We start from the raw sequence: 18,051 nt of genomic DNA on the forward strand, positions 1-18,051 counted from the left end.
ACATGTCCGGACTGGCATAACCACGGCCACCGCCATATTGGGGCCTTCACCGCAGGCCACTAACATCTACTGCCAGAGGTCAGCCGACCCCAGCGACCGGCAGGGCTCGGACAGAGAGGCAGCCGCCATACTGACGGCGCAGGGGCCGGGGTCGCCACACTTCCGGTGTCCGCCAGGGCCCGAGCTCGCCACACTTCCGGTGTTCAGGCCGGGCCCGAGCCACACTTCCTGTTGATCCGGCCTGGCCGGGGGCTGGGCCGGGAGGAGGAGGGCCCGTGAGCGGGTGGTGGCGGCGGCGGCCACTGGCCAGGCGTGGGCGGGCACGGGGCCACCGCGGGCACAGAGTGTCCGACGCGTCGCCTGAGCCCGGAGCAGCCTCGGCGGCCGTATCTCCCGCCCTCCGTCCTTCCAGTCCGGCCCTCGGCCCAGGCGCGCCGCACCATGCCTGCCGTGGACAAGCTCCTGCTGGAGGAGGCGTTGCAGGACAGCCCCCAGGTACCTCTCGCCGCCGCGGTCCCGGTCGCTGCAGCAGCGACACCGAGGAGGACCCCCAGCCCCGGGTGGAGGCCGCCCGGGCAGCTGCGGGAGTAGCCTGGCATCCCCGGGTGGCCTTCCCGGGCTTCTCGGGGGCTGAAGAGGGGGCGGCCGGGCCCTGAGTCCTGAGCTTAGGCAGAGCTGGGGAGCCCGGGACGGTCTGACTCTTCCGAACTCAGCTGGAACGGAAGCTGCTGGATCCAAACTCAGACTCCGTCACTTGTTAGCTGAGTGTCCCGTGCAAATAACCTTTTTGTACCTTAGTTTTGTCATCTGTGCAATGGAGGTAATTGTACGTGCCTTATTCGGTGGTTAGGAGAATTAAATGAGCGAAAGCCTGTAAAGTTGTCTGCGGACGTGTCTGGTACAGATAAGGCGTCGATCTTGTTATTATGACTACTACTCATCGGCACTGCGGCTACTGATGCGATGAGACCCGGGCTAGAATGGGAGGCAGAGAGCCCGGATCTCTTTCCCAGCAGTACCAGACCCCATTTTGTCACTGTTTTCTCATTTATAAAGAGAAAATTACGATACCTGCCCCATGTGTCTCACAAGGGAACTTGATTAGCACCCTGGAAATGAGAGTAAAGTCCTTTGAGTTTTACAGATGAAAACTGGTGTGTAAATATAGCAAATGAGTGCAGAATGACATTAGTTCGTAATTCAGCACACCTTCCCCCAGGGATCTTTTGTTCTCTTTTGTTTAATATTTCCCCAGCTTCATATCTACTCTCCTGTTTCTGTGGCCCTGGGTTATTTAAATAAGTATCTTTATTCCCTGGTGTTTCAACTCTTGAAAAATTAGAATAAAATTAACCTGTTTTCTTTTCACAGTTCTTTCTTTTTGAGTTCCTTCCCTTTTCCTACTGAGAGAGGAGGATCATACCTCTCAGGATGATCCTTGGGTGAACTTACCTACATCCTCTCTGTGGCCCTGTGGTTCAGAATAAGTCAAGAGGGCTGTGTGCAGTGGTATCTTGTACCTATTCCTTTTTGATCCACCAGTGTAGACAAGGAATTGTAAGCAAGCTGTGATTTGTGAATTTTTTTGGTAAATTTACATCTACTAGTCTGACTGACTTTTCAAGCCCTCTTTTAGCTAGCTGTAGACTTCTGGCTTTTTAATTGAACTGAAGCCCTTGGTAAAAGGCATTTTGTCTATACTCACATGTATTGTGTGGGATCTCAAAATAATAATGTGAACTTTTAAATGATCACTGTGGACAGGGATCTCTACCATGCCATTGTGGGAACCCAGGTGCACAAAAATATATTGCTTTTCTAACCCATATGGTAATGCCTCAGCCAGGTGAGAGGTTACACTAACTGATTGTCCATGCTGTCTTCAACAAATAGTATCCTGAATTTTCAGCTCTCACGTGAGTGAATATACACTATTTTTGAGAGGCTTAAAGGATTTGGCCTGCTGTGAGAAGAGAGCCAAGTCAGGAGATCTGGGTTCCAGTTCTGGCTCTAACACTAAGTTATCATGTGATTTGGGCGGGTCTCTTTTTTTTTTTTTTTTTTTGTGGTTTTTGGCCAGGGCTGGGTTTGAACCCGTCACCTCTGGCATATGGGGCTGGTGCCCTACCCCTTTGAGCCACAGGCACCACCCTTGGGCGGGTCTCTTAATCTCCACTCTGGGTGGCGGAGTGTTCTCATCTGCTCAACATCTACAGAACCAGAGACATGGAACAGATCATCTTCAAGGTGCTTTAGAACTTAAAATTCTGTCGTGTCTACATGGTTTGTAACTTCGGACTTGTAAGTGGCAGAAGAGGTTTAGGGGCATTGCCATTTCTGTTTAATATTGTTTAATATTCTTTTTATTTTATTTATCTATTTTTAGAGACAGAGTCTCACTCTGTTGCCCAGATTAAAGTGCTCACAGCAACCTCAAACTCCTGGGTTCAAGTGATCCTCCTGCTTCAGTTTCCCAAGTAACTGGGACTATAGGCATCCTCCACAGCGCTCAGCTAATTTTTCTATTTTTACAAGAGACAGGGTCTTTCTTTTGCTCAGGAACTCCTGAGCTCAGGGGATCCTCCTGCCTCACCCTCCCAAGGGTGCTAGGATTATAGGTTTGAGCAAACAGGCCTGGCCTAATATTCCTTTTAATGGAGGGAATTTGTCATTGCTTTTGAGACTTGACTGTTACCCTGTGAGGGTTCTTGATGAGGTTGTTGTACAGAATGGAGATGAACTTTAAGAAGGTCTTTAATCATCAGAGCATAATTATTTAGCACTCCTTGATATGTGACATGTGCCTAATGCAGCGTTACCTAAGTCCAAGGAAATTCATAGTCTTAGTCATAGACTAGAAGGAATCAAATCCAACTCTTTTGTTTGCTGTGGAAAGCATAAGAACAGTAGCAAATGCCTCTGTCATGGATTTTATGTGCTAGGCACTGTTCGAATTCAATCCTCCCTATAGTCTTTTGAAGTAGGTTCTCCATTAAAATAACAAAGGAGCATTGACGTTAAATAACTGACCTAAGGTTATTCACTGTAAAGTGACAAAGCTGAGGTTGGAGCCCAGGCAACCTGCCTGTACTAGGGATACCACTCAAGTTAGCCATACTACCTAGTAGCTGGCTTTCTTGTCATCAAGAACATAAAATGCTTTACTCAAAGGGAAAGATGCCAGGAAACTGCCTATTGTTTGTTTCTTCTAGTTTTATGTAGGTAATTGTGAGAGTTGCTTCCGTAACTTGGTTGCACAGGGTAAATTAAATGAACACAAAAGCTTTTGTATTTGAACTAGGTGACCCAGGAAGAGTTGAATAACAGTTGACTGACCTCAGACGCATCTATTCCTTGCCTCCTTTTTAGTGTGCAGTGCTGTGCAGTGTGTTGTCAAAGTAATCTACATCTGTATACATGCATTATTTCTCCTTCCCTCTGATGTATGAGAAGCAGAACATTTTAGAGATTACGATATTTAGTTGCCTCCACAGCTGTTTAAAAGCCCCTGCTCTTTGCTAGCACTGCCAGCTTCTGGGGATGTGATGATAAATAGAAGTGCGTGCCCTCGACTGGTCACAGTCTGTCCTGGAGGCCGATAAGGAAGGCAACAGTTCATGTAAGGTGTGGATACTGCTGTGATAGGAGCACAAATGCAGCTTTGAGCTCCTGCACTGTATGGCTCTTCAGGGCCTTATTCACTCACCCAATAAGGTGAGGACAGCGGCTTGCTTTTTTTGGTGTTTTGTTTGTTTGTTTTGCAGTTGGCATACTTCAAAGAAAGAAATGAAAGACTTAGTTGTGAGGTTATGCAGTGAGTGGCCCAGCTGGGCACAGCCCTCCAGCCAAACCAGGCCTTTCTTACTCAAGCAGGATACCTCAAACATAACCTGGGTAGCTTGATAAGTCTTCATTGTGGAGGGTTTTGTCCTGTTTCTTGCAATACATTTTTCCTTTCTGTAGACTTGCTTATTTCTACCAAGGCGTTTCTCTCCCTTCCCTGAACTATGAAGGTAAGAACTTTGTTTTTAACCTTAAAGTTTTTAAAATCATCAGCACTATTAAAATTGGGACATTATATGTAATTACATGGTATCCTTGAGAATATTTAGAAGTATTTTATTAATTAACACCCAGTTATTTTAAGGTAAAGGAATAATGTGGAGCTGACGCTATATATCCATGGGTGTTTGGTTTTGTTTTTCTGGCCAAGTATACTTTTAAGAGTGTAGGGTAGCCTGGAGTCCCAAACTCTTGCTTAAGCCCAAAAGTTTGAGGTTGCTGTGAGCTGTGACGCCACGGCACTGTTCCGAGGGCAACATAGTGAGACTCTGTCTCAAAAAAAAGAGTGTAGGGTATCTGGAAAGTTACTCAATTCCTCTGAGCTTGTGTTTGGACATACGTAATTCCTCTGAGCTTGTGTTTGGACATACGTAATTCCTCTGAGCTTGTGTTTGGACATACATAAATTAGGATTAAAATAGTTACTTGAGTTGTTAATGAAGATTAAATAATGCAGGGAAAGTGTCTATGTGCCTCTGTGTCATAGTATAGTAACTCCATAAATAAGATTGCTGTTATTAGCTTTATAAGTGATATACACCAGTGCCTTTCTGAATTTTTTGTGGAATTTTGAGCAACTGGTGTACTCTGCCTGCTTTTTGGTCTTCCTTCAGGTCTCAGAATATCCCTGTTGTTCCAAACCCAAGTGTGAGCAGATAGGGTGTGATGAATATTTTTCCCAGGGGTGATCATTGCCAGGTTAAATTAGTAAGGGAAGACTGGGGTTTCCTGCCAGCTCTAATGGGTTTCACAGTCACATGTTCAGAGTGTAAAGAAAAAAGACACTTAGGATATAGTTCTCTGGGCAGGTGTCAAAGGTGAGAACCTGACATTTGGATGACCAACAACAAACCAGTTCTGGTCGGCCTCTGTCCTGTATCCAGGCGGGTAGTGGGCTATGCATCAGAAGGCTTGCTGGCTGGTGTGAGACCACCCTGCTGGGGACCATTGCTGCCGGCCAGCCTGCATTCACATTGCTTTCCAGGAGTGGGAGGTCCAGCAAGTTTCTTAACCTTGCTGAGTCTCAGTTTTATTTGAAAAATGGGGTTCATGGAACCATGGTTTCCCCTCATAAAGTGTTGGAAGGACACTAAATGAAGTAACAAGTGTTCAGTGCCCAGCACAGCATCCGGCACGTAGGTGGTTCGGAGAAAGTGGTAGTTTCAGTTTTCTTTCTGCCTTTTTTGTAGAGGATATTTAGGCAGACCCTCTCTTTTCATCCTACCTCTCTTATTCCACTGAATTTATTCCTGAGAGTATTAAAAGCAATAAACAGGATTTGGCTAAATGGACATCAGTTCTATTTTGAGATAACTAAATAGCCACAATCCAGTTACATCATTTCTCATTCTCTTAACTCAGTGTTTTTTACCTACTGGTGACATCCATTAGTGGATTATGAAACCCAATGGGTTAAAACCATGATTTTTGTTTACGAATTGAATGGAAAAGAAAAGTAGAATAGAATAAATTGTTCAGGTCCTGTAAATTTCATACTGTGAATTTTCAAACATTTGAAGAACTTTTCTAACGTGAATTATACACTGTTTTAAGTCCTATGATGTTTTGCTCGCAGAGAGCTTTTTTAAGGAAAATGTTAGTTTCCTTATTCATTGCACTGTGGTTCTTCTGTTGATGGAGAGTGGTACTGAGCAGAGAACATTGATCTTGGAGCAGGTATTATTAGTCTGGAAGATCTGGGCAAGGTAAGATAAGCATGCACTGCTCTGAAGCAGATCAGAGGTTGTGGACAAAGTCAGGGTAGAAAGAACATTTATTGGAGAGTACCCTGGAGTTAGTTACTCTTCTCTTCCCTCAGAAAGGAGGAATCGGAATTCATTTTCAGGGAAATAATGAGCCTTAATGAATTGTTCTTGGTAACATGCTATGATAGCATTTTACTAAAGGCATTTCTGTAACTTACTCTTCATTCTGTGCCAGTGGGTTGTTTTCTGATGTAGAGGTCCAGTTCCTGCTGTGTGGTATTTTAAATCTCCACTGTGCAGGGCACATTAATGAAAGTCCCTTGAGTAGACGCATCTCTTATGTGTCACCTTGACGCTTGTTCATGTACCATCGATATATAAGTGCATCTTTAGTGCTTCGTATGTGCCGTGTACTATGTACAAATGTACCTTTCAGCTAATGAGTTTGCTCAGCTGCTTTCGGAGACCTGAGAAGTTCGTTTTCTTAAAAGAAGTAAGCTGACATTCTTATTTGAGGTTTGTGCCCCGAGCCGCTGTTAGTGGGCCAGGAGATGTGAAAATTCCAGGCCATGAGTTTGAAATCGGTTGAATAAAATATAATGAAAAACATGAAAATCATAGTGTCTTAAGAGAACAGAATGGCGCGTTCCTGTAAGATAGCCACAGTTACCAAAAGACCAGATAGCTTGCTATTGCTGGGATGATTCCACTCCAGCATTGCCAGGTGACCACACCCTAGGTACACAAATGGGCCTGACCTTGTGTTTAGTTTTTGAACTTGAAAGGAGAGGCTGCTCTGTTGAACACTTTTTTTATTGGATGAACTTTACTGGAGCTTAAGTAGGGGCTAAAGCCAAGACAGATAAAAACCCTTCAGTCTTAATCTTTTAAAAATAGACCTCTTCTTTGGCCCTAAAACCCAAATTGTCCCTGCACTGGAGTCTAAAGGATTGGATAGGGAATTGTAAATTAAAGCTCCAGGGGTCAACTGGCACTGGCATTATTAGTGAGAAAATAAAGCCAGAGAACCAACAGGTACCCTCTCTCCCCTTCTGTTTGTGCGTGTGCTTGCATGTGTGTGTTTTCTCCTTTGTAACTTTTCCACTTAAATAAATTGGCCTTTGGCTCAGCACCTGTGGCTCAAGAGGCTAAGATGCCAGCCACATGCACCTGAGCTGGCAGGTTCGAATCCAGCGTGGGCCCACCAAACAAAAATGACTGCAACAAAAAGTAGCCTGGTGTTGTGGCGGGTGCCAGTAGTCCCAGCAACTTGGGAGGCGGAGGCAGGAGAATCGCTTGAGCCCAGAAGCTGGAGGTTGCTGTGAACTGTGATGCCATAGCACTCTACCCAGAGTGGCAGCTTGAGGGTCTGTCTCTAAATAAAATAAATAAATAGGCCTTCTTTCTTTTTTCCAGACTCGCTCTTTACTTAGTGTATTTGAAGAAGATGCTGGCACCCTCACGGATTATACCAACCAGCTGCTCCAGGCCATGCAGCGCGTCTATGGAGCCCAGGTAGGCCGGTGCTGGTTGCCTGGAGAGAGCGGCAGAAGTGGGCCGCCTGCCCTCAGCCTGAACCTCTCTTGCATGTCAGAAAAACACCATTTAAAATTTTGAAATAAAATCAGAATTTTTTTTCTCACTTCTATTCTCTTGAAAAAACTGACAATCTGTTTTCCTTGCTTAAGAAGAGAGAGTAATTTCCCTGTAAGTAGAACCAGCAGAGAGGGACCACATAACTGCTTTTAGTTTTTTCAAAAATTCAATGCCAAAGGGAAACATTTGAATCTCCTCTTCCTGCTGTGAATGAGTGGGTACAGTATTTTGAGACATACTCTTTGTCTTTCTCATAAATGGGACAGTCTTAGATGTCACTGTGGGAGGGTAGAGATGTTTTTTTCAAGTGCTTTCTCTGAAAAGACCTGAGTCACAGTCCTGAAACTATTGGGTCGCTTCTTTGTTTTGAGGAACAAATATCTCTGGCTTGCAAAACTGTGGAAAATAAGTTGCTGAGTAGCAAAAGTGAATCTTTTGACGGGGGCAAGAAGTGCCCCTGTATATTACTTTCTAAGAAGGTTTATAAGTTACTTAAAAATAAAATTCTTCATGTTACACATCAAAATGTGATGGCAACTGATAATTTCCCATATTGATTCCTTGCTAACTTAAAACTACATGTGTTAATGTTTCTTTTCCCTATTCATGATCCCTCAAGAAATACAGGTTGAGCATCCCAACTCTGAAAATCCAAACTCCAAAATGCAACTTTTTGAGAGGTGACGTGACATTCAAAGGAATTTCTCACTGGAACATTTTGGCTCTCAGACTTGGGATCTTTAACTGACATACTGCAAGTATTTCAACAGTTGAAAGAATTGGAAATCTGAAACACTTCTGGTCCCAAGCATTTCAGATGAGGGATACTCAGCCGGTACCACCTTCAGTCTGAGTATATAGCTCTTCCTGATTATGAATAGTCTTTTATTATTACATAGCTCCTGATACTCATATTACTGCTCATTTTATTACTTATTCACCTGTGGGAAAAAACTCAATCCTTGTTAATAGGGAGCTTATAATTGGGTTGGGAGATAGAACCATCCCACCAGAGGATGGTAGAAGTGCTGGGAGAAGAGGGTCACCTAACCCAGAGGAGTTATGCTGGACACTCAAAAGGATGGTGACGTTTTACATGGACGATTTCATTTAAATTCCCCATCAACTCTGTGAGCTGGGTGTTGCTACTATTAAACTCATTTTATAGGTCAGGAGACTTAAGGATTCTGAGTAACTTGCCTGAGTGCACTCAGTGAGGCCATGGTAGAGCAAATCAACCTGGAACCAAAGCTCAAACTTCTCAAAACTTTTCACTCCTAAGCATGGGGACTGTGGCCTAGAGACAGAGACACACACACATACATACACACACACACACACACACATACACACACACACACACACACACACACACACACACACGGCAAAGGCCTAACTTTCCTCAGCAGGGCACACTATGCTCTTGGTGAACTAAGTACCGGCCTGCTCCTTCAGCCTTGTCTCTGGCTTTTCCAGAAGGTGCCAGACCCTTTGCTTGCCCTTCAACTTGGCTTCGCCATGCCTGCTGCCAGAAATCCCTCCATCCCCTGGCAAATGTCCTTCCTGGCCTTTAAGACCTCAAGTCTGAAAAAGTGTCTCAGACACCTTTCTTATATACACACATATATGTGTTGAGTTAATTCTGCTCAAATTTTGCGTTCAGTACATTTGATGTGGCCTTTTCCATAAATATTCTAAATTTAAGAAAACCATGTTTTTTACTGGGTTTATACCTTGCCTGCTATTCAGTACTTTATATTTGTCATTAAACGATTTATCTCTTATTTAAGGCTTAAAAGTCACAAGACTTACGAGACTGTGTTTCTGTCTGTCACTCCTTGGAGTTTCTGTGTCTGTCAGAATCATTTACTTGGAGATGTCCAAACACTTTCCTGCACATTTTTCCTTTTGAGGCAGCAAACTACATTTTGCCAAAATTAAGTGGGTCTTGCATTCCTAGAGGCTGTAACCCAGTTTTTAATTCATAGCACATGATTATCACGTGGTTTCTCCTACTGGCTGGGAACCTTTCCTCTTGTCTGGCGTTTCCTACAGCAGAAGCTGGTAAAAATGGCTGGTCAGTGCTGCCAGACTCAAAGACAGAGCCGGACAGTGGTCAGCTGTGCTCAGATTGCCTAAGTTGGGGCAGGTGGTTTTTCAGGTTTATTTGAAAGTTTGGGTGTTTTGTTTCTCTGTAATTGAAAACAGAAAACTTTTTGGATTCCTTTTTTGATGATTTTGCTTTGATACATGTATTTTTAAGTTAGTAATACTTCCCACTGCCTTCATTCAAGTTTTTTCCTCAAAGTTATGTGTTCTTGGTTTTATTTCACATTATTCGTAACATACTTTATTATTTATTTATGTATTTATTTTGAGATAGAATCTTACTTTGTTGCCTTGGTAGAGTGCCGTGGTGTCATAACTCACAGCAACCTCAGACTCTTGGGCTCATAACATACTTTAAACATAGAGGTGTAGATTTCGAGCGAGAGTTTTGTAATTTCTTTTTTAAAAACACTCAGCAAGATGTAGTTTTTATTTTCAAAATGAAGCTTATGTTGATGATAAATAATAAATGTCTACTAACGATACATTAATCACCCCCTCAGGGTGGTTGTGAGCTTCTAGAGTTAACATCTGTAAAATGCTCAGCTCAGTCCCTGGCATTGATCTTTCAGTCTTAGAATAACGATAATAGTTACCATGGCACCCAACACTGGGACTGTTGTTAAATGGAAGTGTGGTTGCTGATCCTGACTTTGTTGAAGGAGCAGCTATGCTTGCTTTCCTCGCTTCCTCACTGGATACTTGATGTTTGCTCCTCAAGCCACCTCGTTGGGACTGCTGAGTGCTGGCTCATGTCCAGCCTTTCTCATGCTCAGCCTCTGGGCAGCACCACCCTGAAGCTGCCTTCCTGGGTCGGGGACAGGCTCTCCTGGCTTCTCCCTGTCTCTCTGCACACTGTTCTTGGTGCTTGTTTGCTGCCTGCCCCTTAAGTCTTGGTGGTCTCCAAAATTCCACTGGAATCCTTCTTTGGTCAGTCTCTGCTCACTCCCTGGGCAAGATGGCTTTAGTGATAGTCTGGCCATTTATGAATCTGATTTTAGCCTTGTTGCTCTCTGAACTCCAGGTCTTTGTTCAAACAACTATTGCCTGTTGTCACCTGCAGAGCTAGCTTTTAGCTCTGCCCTGGGCGGTTGCATCCCTGTCTCCAGGCAGATGCCTTCCTCAGGCAAAGGCGTAACTCCTCAGCAGGGCACACTATAATCTTGCCGAACTAAGTACCAGCCTGCTCCTCCAGCATTGTCTATGGCTATTCCAGAAGGTGCCAGACCCTTTACTCGCCCCTCAACTTGGCTATGCCATGCCTGCTGCCAGGAATCCCTTCATCCCCTGGCAAATGTCCTTCCTGACCTTCAAGATCTCAAGTCTGAAAAAGCGTCTTAAGACACCTTTCTTTTTGCTCTCCATTCTTGGCCCAAGGGCTTCACCTGTGTGACTAGATGCTTCGTACACTTGCTGGCTGGAGCATGTACGACTTGGCAAGTGGGGTTTTCTTGTCCCTTAGTGGGCTCTGGACTCCCAGAAAACAGATTGTCTTTGTCTCCAATGCCCTGCACCATCAGTGCTTAGGTGGTGAATGAAAGGCTGAGTTTGGGGCTGTCCACTCCACTGTCACTCCCAAATCTGTGCCCCACCTCAGACCCTTAGCTGTGGGCACCGTCATCCATCTGGCCATCCCCACTGGAAGCCCAGTTTCCTTGACCCTTTCTTCCCCTTCACTCACTACACTGTGGTGTTTTTCCCTCAGGAACGCTTTATGCCACCCTCTGTGCTTCCTGGCTTGGGCTCAGACCCTTTCTTGTCTGTCACTAACTTCTTCAGTTAGCCTCCTGACCAGCACCCTTCTCTGTCCTCTCTCCTACTTCAGCATTTCCTGCCCACGGCAGCCACGCCTGCGCTTTCCTCCGCTCCTGTCTGATCTTGTCATCTTCCTGCCCGAGTTCCTCGCTGCTTCCCCAGGCGTCACCCTGGCTTGCCCCGGGTGGTGTCCAGCCCCCGTCTTGCTGCATCCTCCCAGGGTAGGGGGGCTCCTGAAGCAGTGTGACCGTGGCCCCCAGCTGTGTGGTGAGCTGTGTCATGTGGGACTTGCACCCTCCTGGCTTTAGGCAGCATCTCTGGTTCCCTGTTTGGTGTAGCTGTAAGCAGATGCCCACGTTGTGACTGACTCACAGTGGGTTTCCTCCGCCCCAGCCTCTCCGTTCCTAGCCACCGCGGACGGTGCTGCCCACAGAGGCCTCTGGGTGGTTTCAGGTGACAGGTGCAGTCAGTAAGCTCTCTGTGCCATAGTAAGATAAACATTCTTTGCCAAAAGCTCGGTTTTCCTTTCGGGCTTGCTAGCCACTGTCTTTGCCTTGGCACCAGCCTTGGGAGGTTCTGTTTAACATCGAAGGTACTGTCGATAAGCCCTCCCTCAGGTTGGCTTTTCAAAGGATTCTTAAGAAGCAGCAAATAGTGTAGATAGTAGCCCGAGAGCCTCTCCAGAGTGTCGAAAAGAATGTTACTCATTCTAAACTCTTAAACTCCATTTAGAATTTAAATCTTAGCACCTCTCCCTTCCTGGTCTATAGCTAGAAGACTGGTATTCATCATACCTATAGGCCCTGCAAGGGCTGCCCACCTGAGTGTTCACTAGATACAGTTTTAGACCTTTGATGGGAATATTGTAGTATCAGGAACGTGGATTTTTGATTTAAGAGTCCAGGAGGCCTGCGTTGAGTCTTTGCTTGGCCCGTTAACAGTCGTGTGACTTTAGAAAGTTGTTTATCCTTTCTGAACCTTAGTCTCTTCGTTTGTAAATTGGGCATAATAGTATCTACAGGTGCACAGGAAGGATTAAGTGCATTAGTATATGAAAAAAACTTGATAGCAATGTCAAGTTCTTGGAAAAGACTCAGTAAATGTTAGCAGCTGGCTGTGCTGATATTATTACTAGTATTTACTGGTCACCTCAGCTCCAGTTTTGCAAGTCCTGTTGCAAAGATAATTGCACAGGCTTACTGCACAGGGCACAGGGTGTGGGTTAATTAGCTGATGTTGGTAAAGCATTTCATAAAACTTGTGTGTACAATAGATTAAGTATGAGTAAGATTAAACTTGGTCTAGTTTAAAAGACTTTCCATGTAGTGTGCTGTGTTTAGGGCAGGGGACAGGCCACGTTGTAAGTGAGGTGGGTTTCCAGTGAAATCATCCTGGTAGGTAGAACAGAATCATGGTTGGCCTTGCAGCCTAGAATATCACATGTATGGAACTATACAGTTTCTCTGCAGTATTTCTAGGAGAGACCTGGTAAGGTCCAGCTGTACATACCAAGTAGCTTTGGAAAGCAGCTGTTGTGTGTTGTGTGCCGTGCTCCTTCCTCGCTGAGCTGCGGTGGAGTTGTGTGATGGCACACGAGCGCCCTCCCATTTATTTGGTACAGTCTGCTGCTGGCCATTCCCTGGAAGTGTTTTCAGTTACATTCCAAGTGATTGCCTATAAGATCCAAGGAAGAGTCCAGGCAGCCTGTGTTCCTTGCTTGTTTTGGAGGCCTGGAGGATACTTACCATATTTGTTGACCAGTCTCTGAAAGATGATGCAGAGATAATGGGGGTGTAACTTTCAGAGTGACCTAAAATGAAGAAATTTTTAGCTAAAATCAAGAAAATAGGAAGAATGGAAAATGTGCCTTGGGTCTGAAATATTGAGGCTTAATCGAGCCTCCGGAGGAGGGCGTGGCAAAAGGATTGGGTCTTTTGAGACATTCAGTGTCTAAGACAGGATCAGCATCTGATGGCTCTGGGGTTGGCCTCTTAATTTTGAAAGTAGCTTTTATTGGAATGAAACCACACTTGTTTATGTGCTGTATATGGCTTCTTTTGGGGTACAGTAGCAGAGTTGAGAAGCTGTGACAGACACCATATGGCCCACAAGCCAGATTCAGGCTCTTTGCAGCAAAACTGGCCCACTCTAGTCTAAAACATAAGCCTCCTTATCTTTTCTCTGTGGATTTTTGAATCAGATGCTCCAGATTCTATCCTAGCCCTGCTACTAACTCCAATAGGTCTGAAATATTGCAGCTTAATAGAGAGCCTCCAGAGGAGGGTATGGCAAAGGGAATGGATCTGACCTTGGACAGGTGGCTTAACCTCTCAGTGCCTCAGTTTCTTGTGTAAAATTGAGTTCACAATTAGAACCTGCCTAACAAGGTTATCAGAATTAGATGAGGTGGCACAGAAGAATTTCGTGTAGTGTCTGGCATGGATTAAGTGCTCTATAAATGTTAGCTGCTGTGTTTATACTGACTCTGTGGGTCTGCAATCCTGTTCCACGTGGCGCTACCCTCAGACAGATGCCAAGGTAGTTGGACGGAGCCATCTTTAACCTGCTGCTGCTAATTCAGAGAGGAGAGGCGAGGGATTTCAGGAGCATCACCCCGCGAGTGGGATGAGGCCTGTGTTTGTATGCAGTGTGCTGTGTGCGACAGGGCAGCAGGCAGTATTTCCTGGTTGACTGTTTCATCAGATACAAATACACACACACACACTCACACACACACACGCACACACACGGAGCCCAGACTTGCTCTTTGATTGTCCCCATTTGTGATGTTTCCTTGCACAGTTGTACAAGGAGTACTTCGTCCTCACACCATGATTCTGGGCACTGTTTAAAACTTGGAATTTTGATGAATCCTCTAACATTTTTATTCATTCATTAAACATTTATTGAGTGCCTGCTGTTTGCCAAGAACTGTTGACGGTTCCTGCCTAACAAAGGACAGAGCTTGTGGATTTATTTGTTTGCCACCTCTTGGCTGTGCGGCTGGAAGTTCTGGTTAGTTTTGAAAGAAGTAGCCCGCCAGTGGCAAAACTAGTAACTTCCATTGTGTTTGCCTGATTTTATTCTGGAGAAACAGCGCACACCTTGCTTCATGGTCTGTTAATGCCTGTTCCTCAGGGACATGGGGGAAGTCAGGGACTAGGTTGGCCAGCTGTCCCCAAAGAGGACCATAAACAGGTGGGATTAGGCTCTTCTGGGTCCTGCAAAGTAGGGCCAAGAAAAACCAACAAGTCCTTACCCTTCAGGGAACAGCAGATACTAGGTGGAGGCCTCGGCCAGGAAGGAAGGCCAGTGTCCTCCCCTCATCTGCGCCAGGTGAGATCCGACAGCTCTGCCCCTCTTAGGAATAAGCCCTGAGTCTGAAGAAAGGTTTTAACTGAGCTTTAGGAACATAAGATGCATTTTCCAGGCTGGCTGCAGTGGTGGTGGGAGGACAGCAGCAGAAAACCACTGTGTAGCCAGAGGTTCATTAGAGGACTGAACGGGAGAGGACGGCTACCAGCTTGGGCCTGGGGAAAACCGCACAGAACGGCCTCCTGGGCATCATGGCCTTTGAAGAGCAGGGATGTCCTTGGGTCTTCGGGACACCGGGTTTGGCTGTAGGTCCAGTAGGATCTGGCCCTGTCCCGGTGCTGCTTCGGTTCCTGTGGCACTTGCAGAGTGTCTCAGCCTGGGCTCTGGGGCCGTTGCACCTTCTCCCCGCAAGTCCACATCTGCTCCCCTTCAGAGCTCTTTACCCAGCAGTGTGCTTCTTCCGTGTGTTCCCTCTTCTGGAAGGTTCGTCCCCATGGCTAACTGCTAGTCTTTCTTCAGGGTTCTGCTTAAAACACCTCTTCCTTAGAGACTGTCTGGTCCTTCTGTCAGGGCCTCCCAGCATATTCAGTATTTAGCCTTTGTAGTTCTCATCACGCTTGAAACTATTTTTTTGATGTCTGCTTCCCTGAAATGCCCCATGAGGACAGGGACTGTGTCTTTGTTGAATATTTGGCACATTATAATTGCTCACCTGACCAGAACGACCAGGGACTTGCAAAGGGTTAAAAAATGTAAGTGTTAAGCTTTTGATTTGGTTTGGTCTTGTTTTCCACATGTCTGGGTAAAGTATCTTCTTATTTTACAGGTTCGCACACACTACTTTGTAAGCAGTTCTCTGAGGGGCGTTTTTCAGTGACTATGTATGCAGTGGACGAGACTTATTTGCTTTTCTCTTTTCCCTGCAGAATGAGATGTGCCTGGCCACTCAGCAGCTTTCTAGGCAGCTGCTGGCATATGAAAAACAGGTAACTTGGTGTGCCTGTGGCATGTGATGCCATGGGCAGGGCTCTTGTAAGTGTTCTCTTAAAGCAGTGGTTCTCAACCTTCTAAATGTTGCGGCCCTTTAATACAGTTCCTGTGGGTGGCAACCCACAGGTTGGGAACTGCTGTCTTCAAGGAATTCGCCAAAGGCAGTCTGCAGAGACTTTCAGGGTGTTTTTCATAGTCCCCCCTGCCCCTTCCACTGATAAATTCTAATGGGAGATTATCCCAAAGTCATTTTGAAGTATTTCAGTTAGCCACCAGACTCCCCTTGAGGGTTTAGACTTGGAAGGAACTACAAGTGAATCAACACTAACAGTTCCGGGAGATAAGCACTCGGGGGGTCATTCTGTTTGATAGAAAGGTGATGACCTATGAAGGAGTGGCTAGGGTGGAGCCATTTATATCTCTGACAGGGGGTGCTCTTGGGAGAGAAAGGAGGTCCACGGGGAGGGTAGTGTGTGGATTAAGCTGTAGTGCCGAGTTCCTTAGCGTTCAACTAACACCTGGCTCTTTTATGTTTTGGTCTTAGAATTTTGCTCTTGGCAAAGGGGATGAAGAAGTAATTTCAACACTGCATTATTTTTCCAAAGTGGTGGATGAGGTAAGATAACAACGTGAGAAATTTGTATTGATTCTTTTGTGAACTTTCTTTCATCTTCTGTTGGCCTACTTTCCATTTCTAAATATCCACGTCCATCTCTGAGACGATGCCTCAACTTGTGATCTTCCAAGGTTTGTTTCATGAGAGAGGCTGTTTACTGTTAGGTTTGTTTCTTGTTTGAGGGGAAAGGATTTCTAAGAATTTATTATAAGGAGAGTATACTAGTTTCCCCCCTGTCATAACAAATTATCACAACAAGGTGGCTTCAAACAACAGAAATTTATTCTGTCACCACTCTGGAGGCCAAGAGACTGGAATCCAGGTGTTGGCAGGGCCACACTCTCTCCAGAGGCTCGAGCAGAGAATCCGTCCTTCAGCATTTGGTGGCTCCGGGTGTCCTTGGCTTGTAGCATAACTGGAGTTGCCGACTCTAACTTTAGACACTACCCGTGTCTGTCGTCTTCTGTGTCTTTCCTTCCTATAAAGACGCTTGTCATTGGATAATCTGAGATGATCTCATTTCACGATCCTTCATCAGACCTTCAAAGACCTTCTCTCCAAATGTTTTTGGTGGACATGTGTTGGGGGAGGGGCACAATTCAGCCCCCCCACAAAGGGCTTCATATAGCTCTCTCATTGCAGCCATGTTGTGTGATACATTTGGAATATTCGTTAAAAACTGGTGTTATTTTTGAAAGTGTGTAAAATGCAGCAGTTCAAATACTACTGCTAGGCAGAACTCTGCACGATTAGGTAGGTATAAGCAGTTCCATCGTTTAGGGAGTTTGCAGTACTTGTAATGGAAAATCTTGATAAAGAGTAAACAAAAAAGTGTGTAGATGCCACTTAACTGGCTAATTACTGACGTGCATTAGATACTATAGCTTACAAAGTGAGAAACTGACATTCATAGGAAACTAACTGGTTTCATTCTCATTCATTCAACAAGCTGTTACTTGTTCACAAGCAGTTATTGACCCTCAACTATCTAGCAGACGCTGTCTTAGGCACTAGGGATTTAAGAGTAAACAGGTCAGCCTGTTCTTGTTGAGCTGTGTCCTTTACCCCACTTAGTAGTAGGAAAAAGACAAACTCTTTTTTCCCTACTATACTTTCAACTCTCAACACACTTCTTTTTTTTGAGATAGAATCTCACTATGTCACCCTGGGTAGAGTGCTGTGGCATCACAGCACACAGCAACCTCAAACTCTTGGACTTAAGCAATCCTCTTGCCTCAGCCTCCCAAGTAGCTGGGACTCCAGGTATCTGCCACAACTCCTGGCTATTTTGTTGTTGTTGTTGTTGTCATTGTTGTTTAGTAGGCCCTGGCCAGGTTTGAACCCATAGCCCCACTGTATGTGACCGGAGCCCTACTCACTGAGCTACGGGCGCTGAGCCCTCAACACAATTCTGTTACCAGAGGACAGGTTTCCCCACATCAGGCGATTCTCTGATAGCAGCTGGGTGTTCTACAGTTCAGTTTGACACTCACCAGAGTCAACACAGACCTCACAAGTGAAGGGCTTGTCCCGCAGACCCGGGCCGCCTTCAGATGCCAGTCGCATGGCCTAGATGGCCATCTCTACTTCATATGGCTATAAATTTGGGCATCTGCTAAGATGGCTCACAGAATTTAGGAAAACTCTTATATTTACTGATTTATTGTATGTTAAAGGATGTGATAAGAGACACAGGTAAACAACCAGACGGAGGGATACTTAGGGTGAGGTATGGGGGAAGGGAAGTGGAGTTTCAGTGCTCTCTCTGGGCGCCTCACCCTCCTGGTCCTGCCTGGAAGCTCTCCAAACCCTGTAGTCAGGGATTTTTCTGGAGGCCTTATGTAGGCATGATCAATCTCCAGATTCTCCCCACTTCCTGAAAGGGGTATGGCTTGGTCTTTT

The 18,051-nt window shown here is 45.4% G+C and overlaps 1 protein-coding gene across 2 annotated transcripts in view; it reads left to right on the forward strand.

Moving 5' to 3' along the window:
• Positions 1-208: 208 nt before the first annotated feature.
• Positions 209-18,051, forward strand: part of APPL2 (adaptor protein, phosphotyrosine interacting with PH domain and leucine zipper 2) — a 48,151-nt gene continuing 30,308 nt past the window's right edge. Inside the window, exons 1-4 of one of the 2 annotated variants that reach the window (XM_053585760.1) lie at positions 209-495; positions 7,185-7,283; positions 15,470-15,529; positions 16,078-16,149. In XM_053585760.1, coding sequence (XP_053441735.1) covers positions 442-495; positions 7,185-7,283; positions 15,470-15,529; positions 16,078-16,149 — 285 coding nt within the window. In that variant the 5' untranslated portion in view covers positions 209-441. The remainder of the gene's footprint in view (positions 496-7,184; positions 7,284-15,469; positions 15,530-16,077; positions 16,150-18,051) is intronic. The other variant, XM_053585761.1, reaches the window with a different exon arrangement.

This window comes from Nycticebus coucang, chromosome 3 (genome assembly GCF_027406575.1).
Source record: "Nycticebus coucang isolate mNycCou1 chromosome 3, mNycCou1.pri, whole genome shotgun sequence".
NCBI classification, from domain to species: domain Eukaryota; kingdom Metazoa; phylum Chordata; class Mammalia; order Primates; family Lorisidae; genus Nycticebus; species Nycticebus coucang.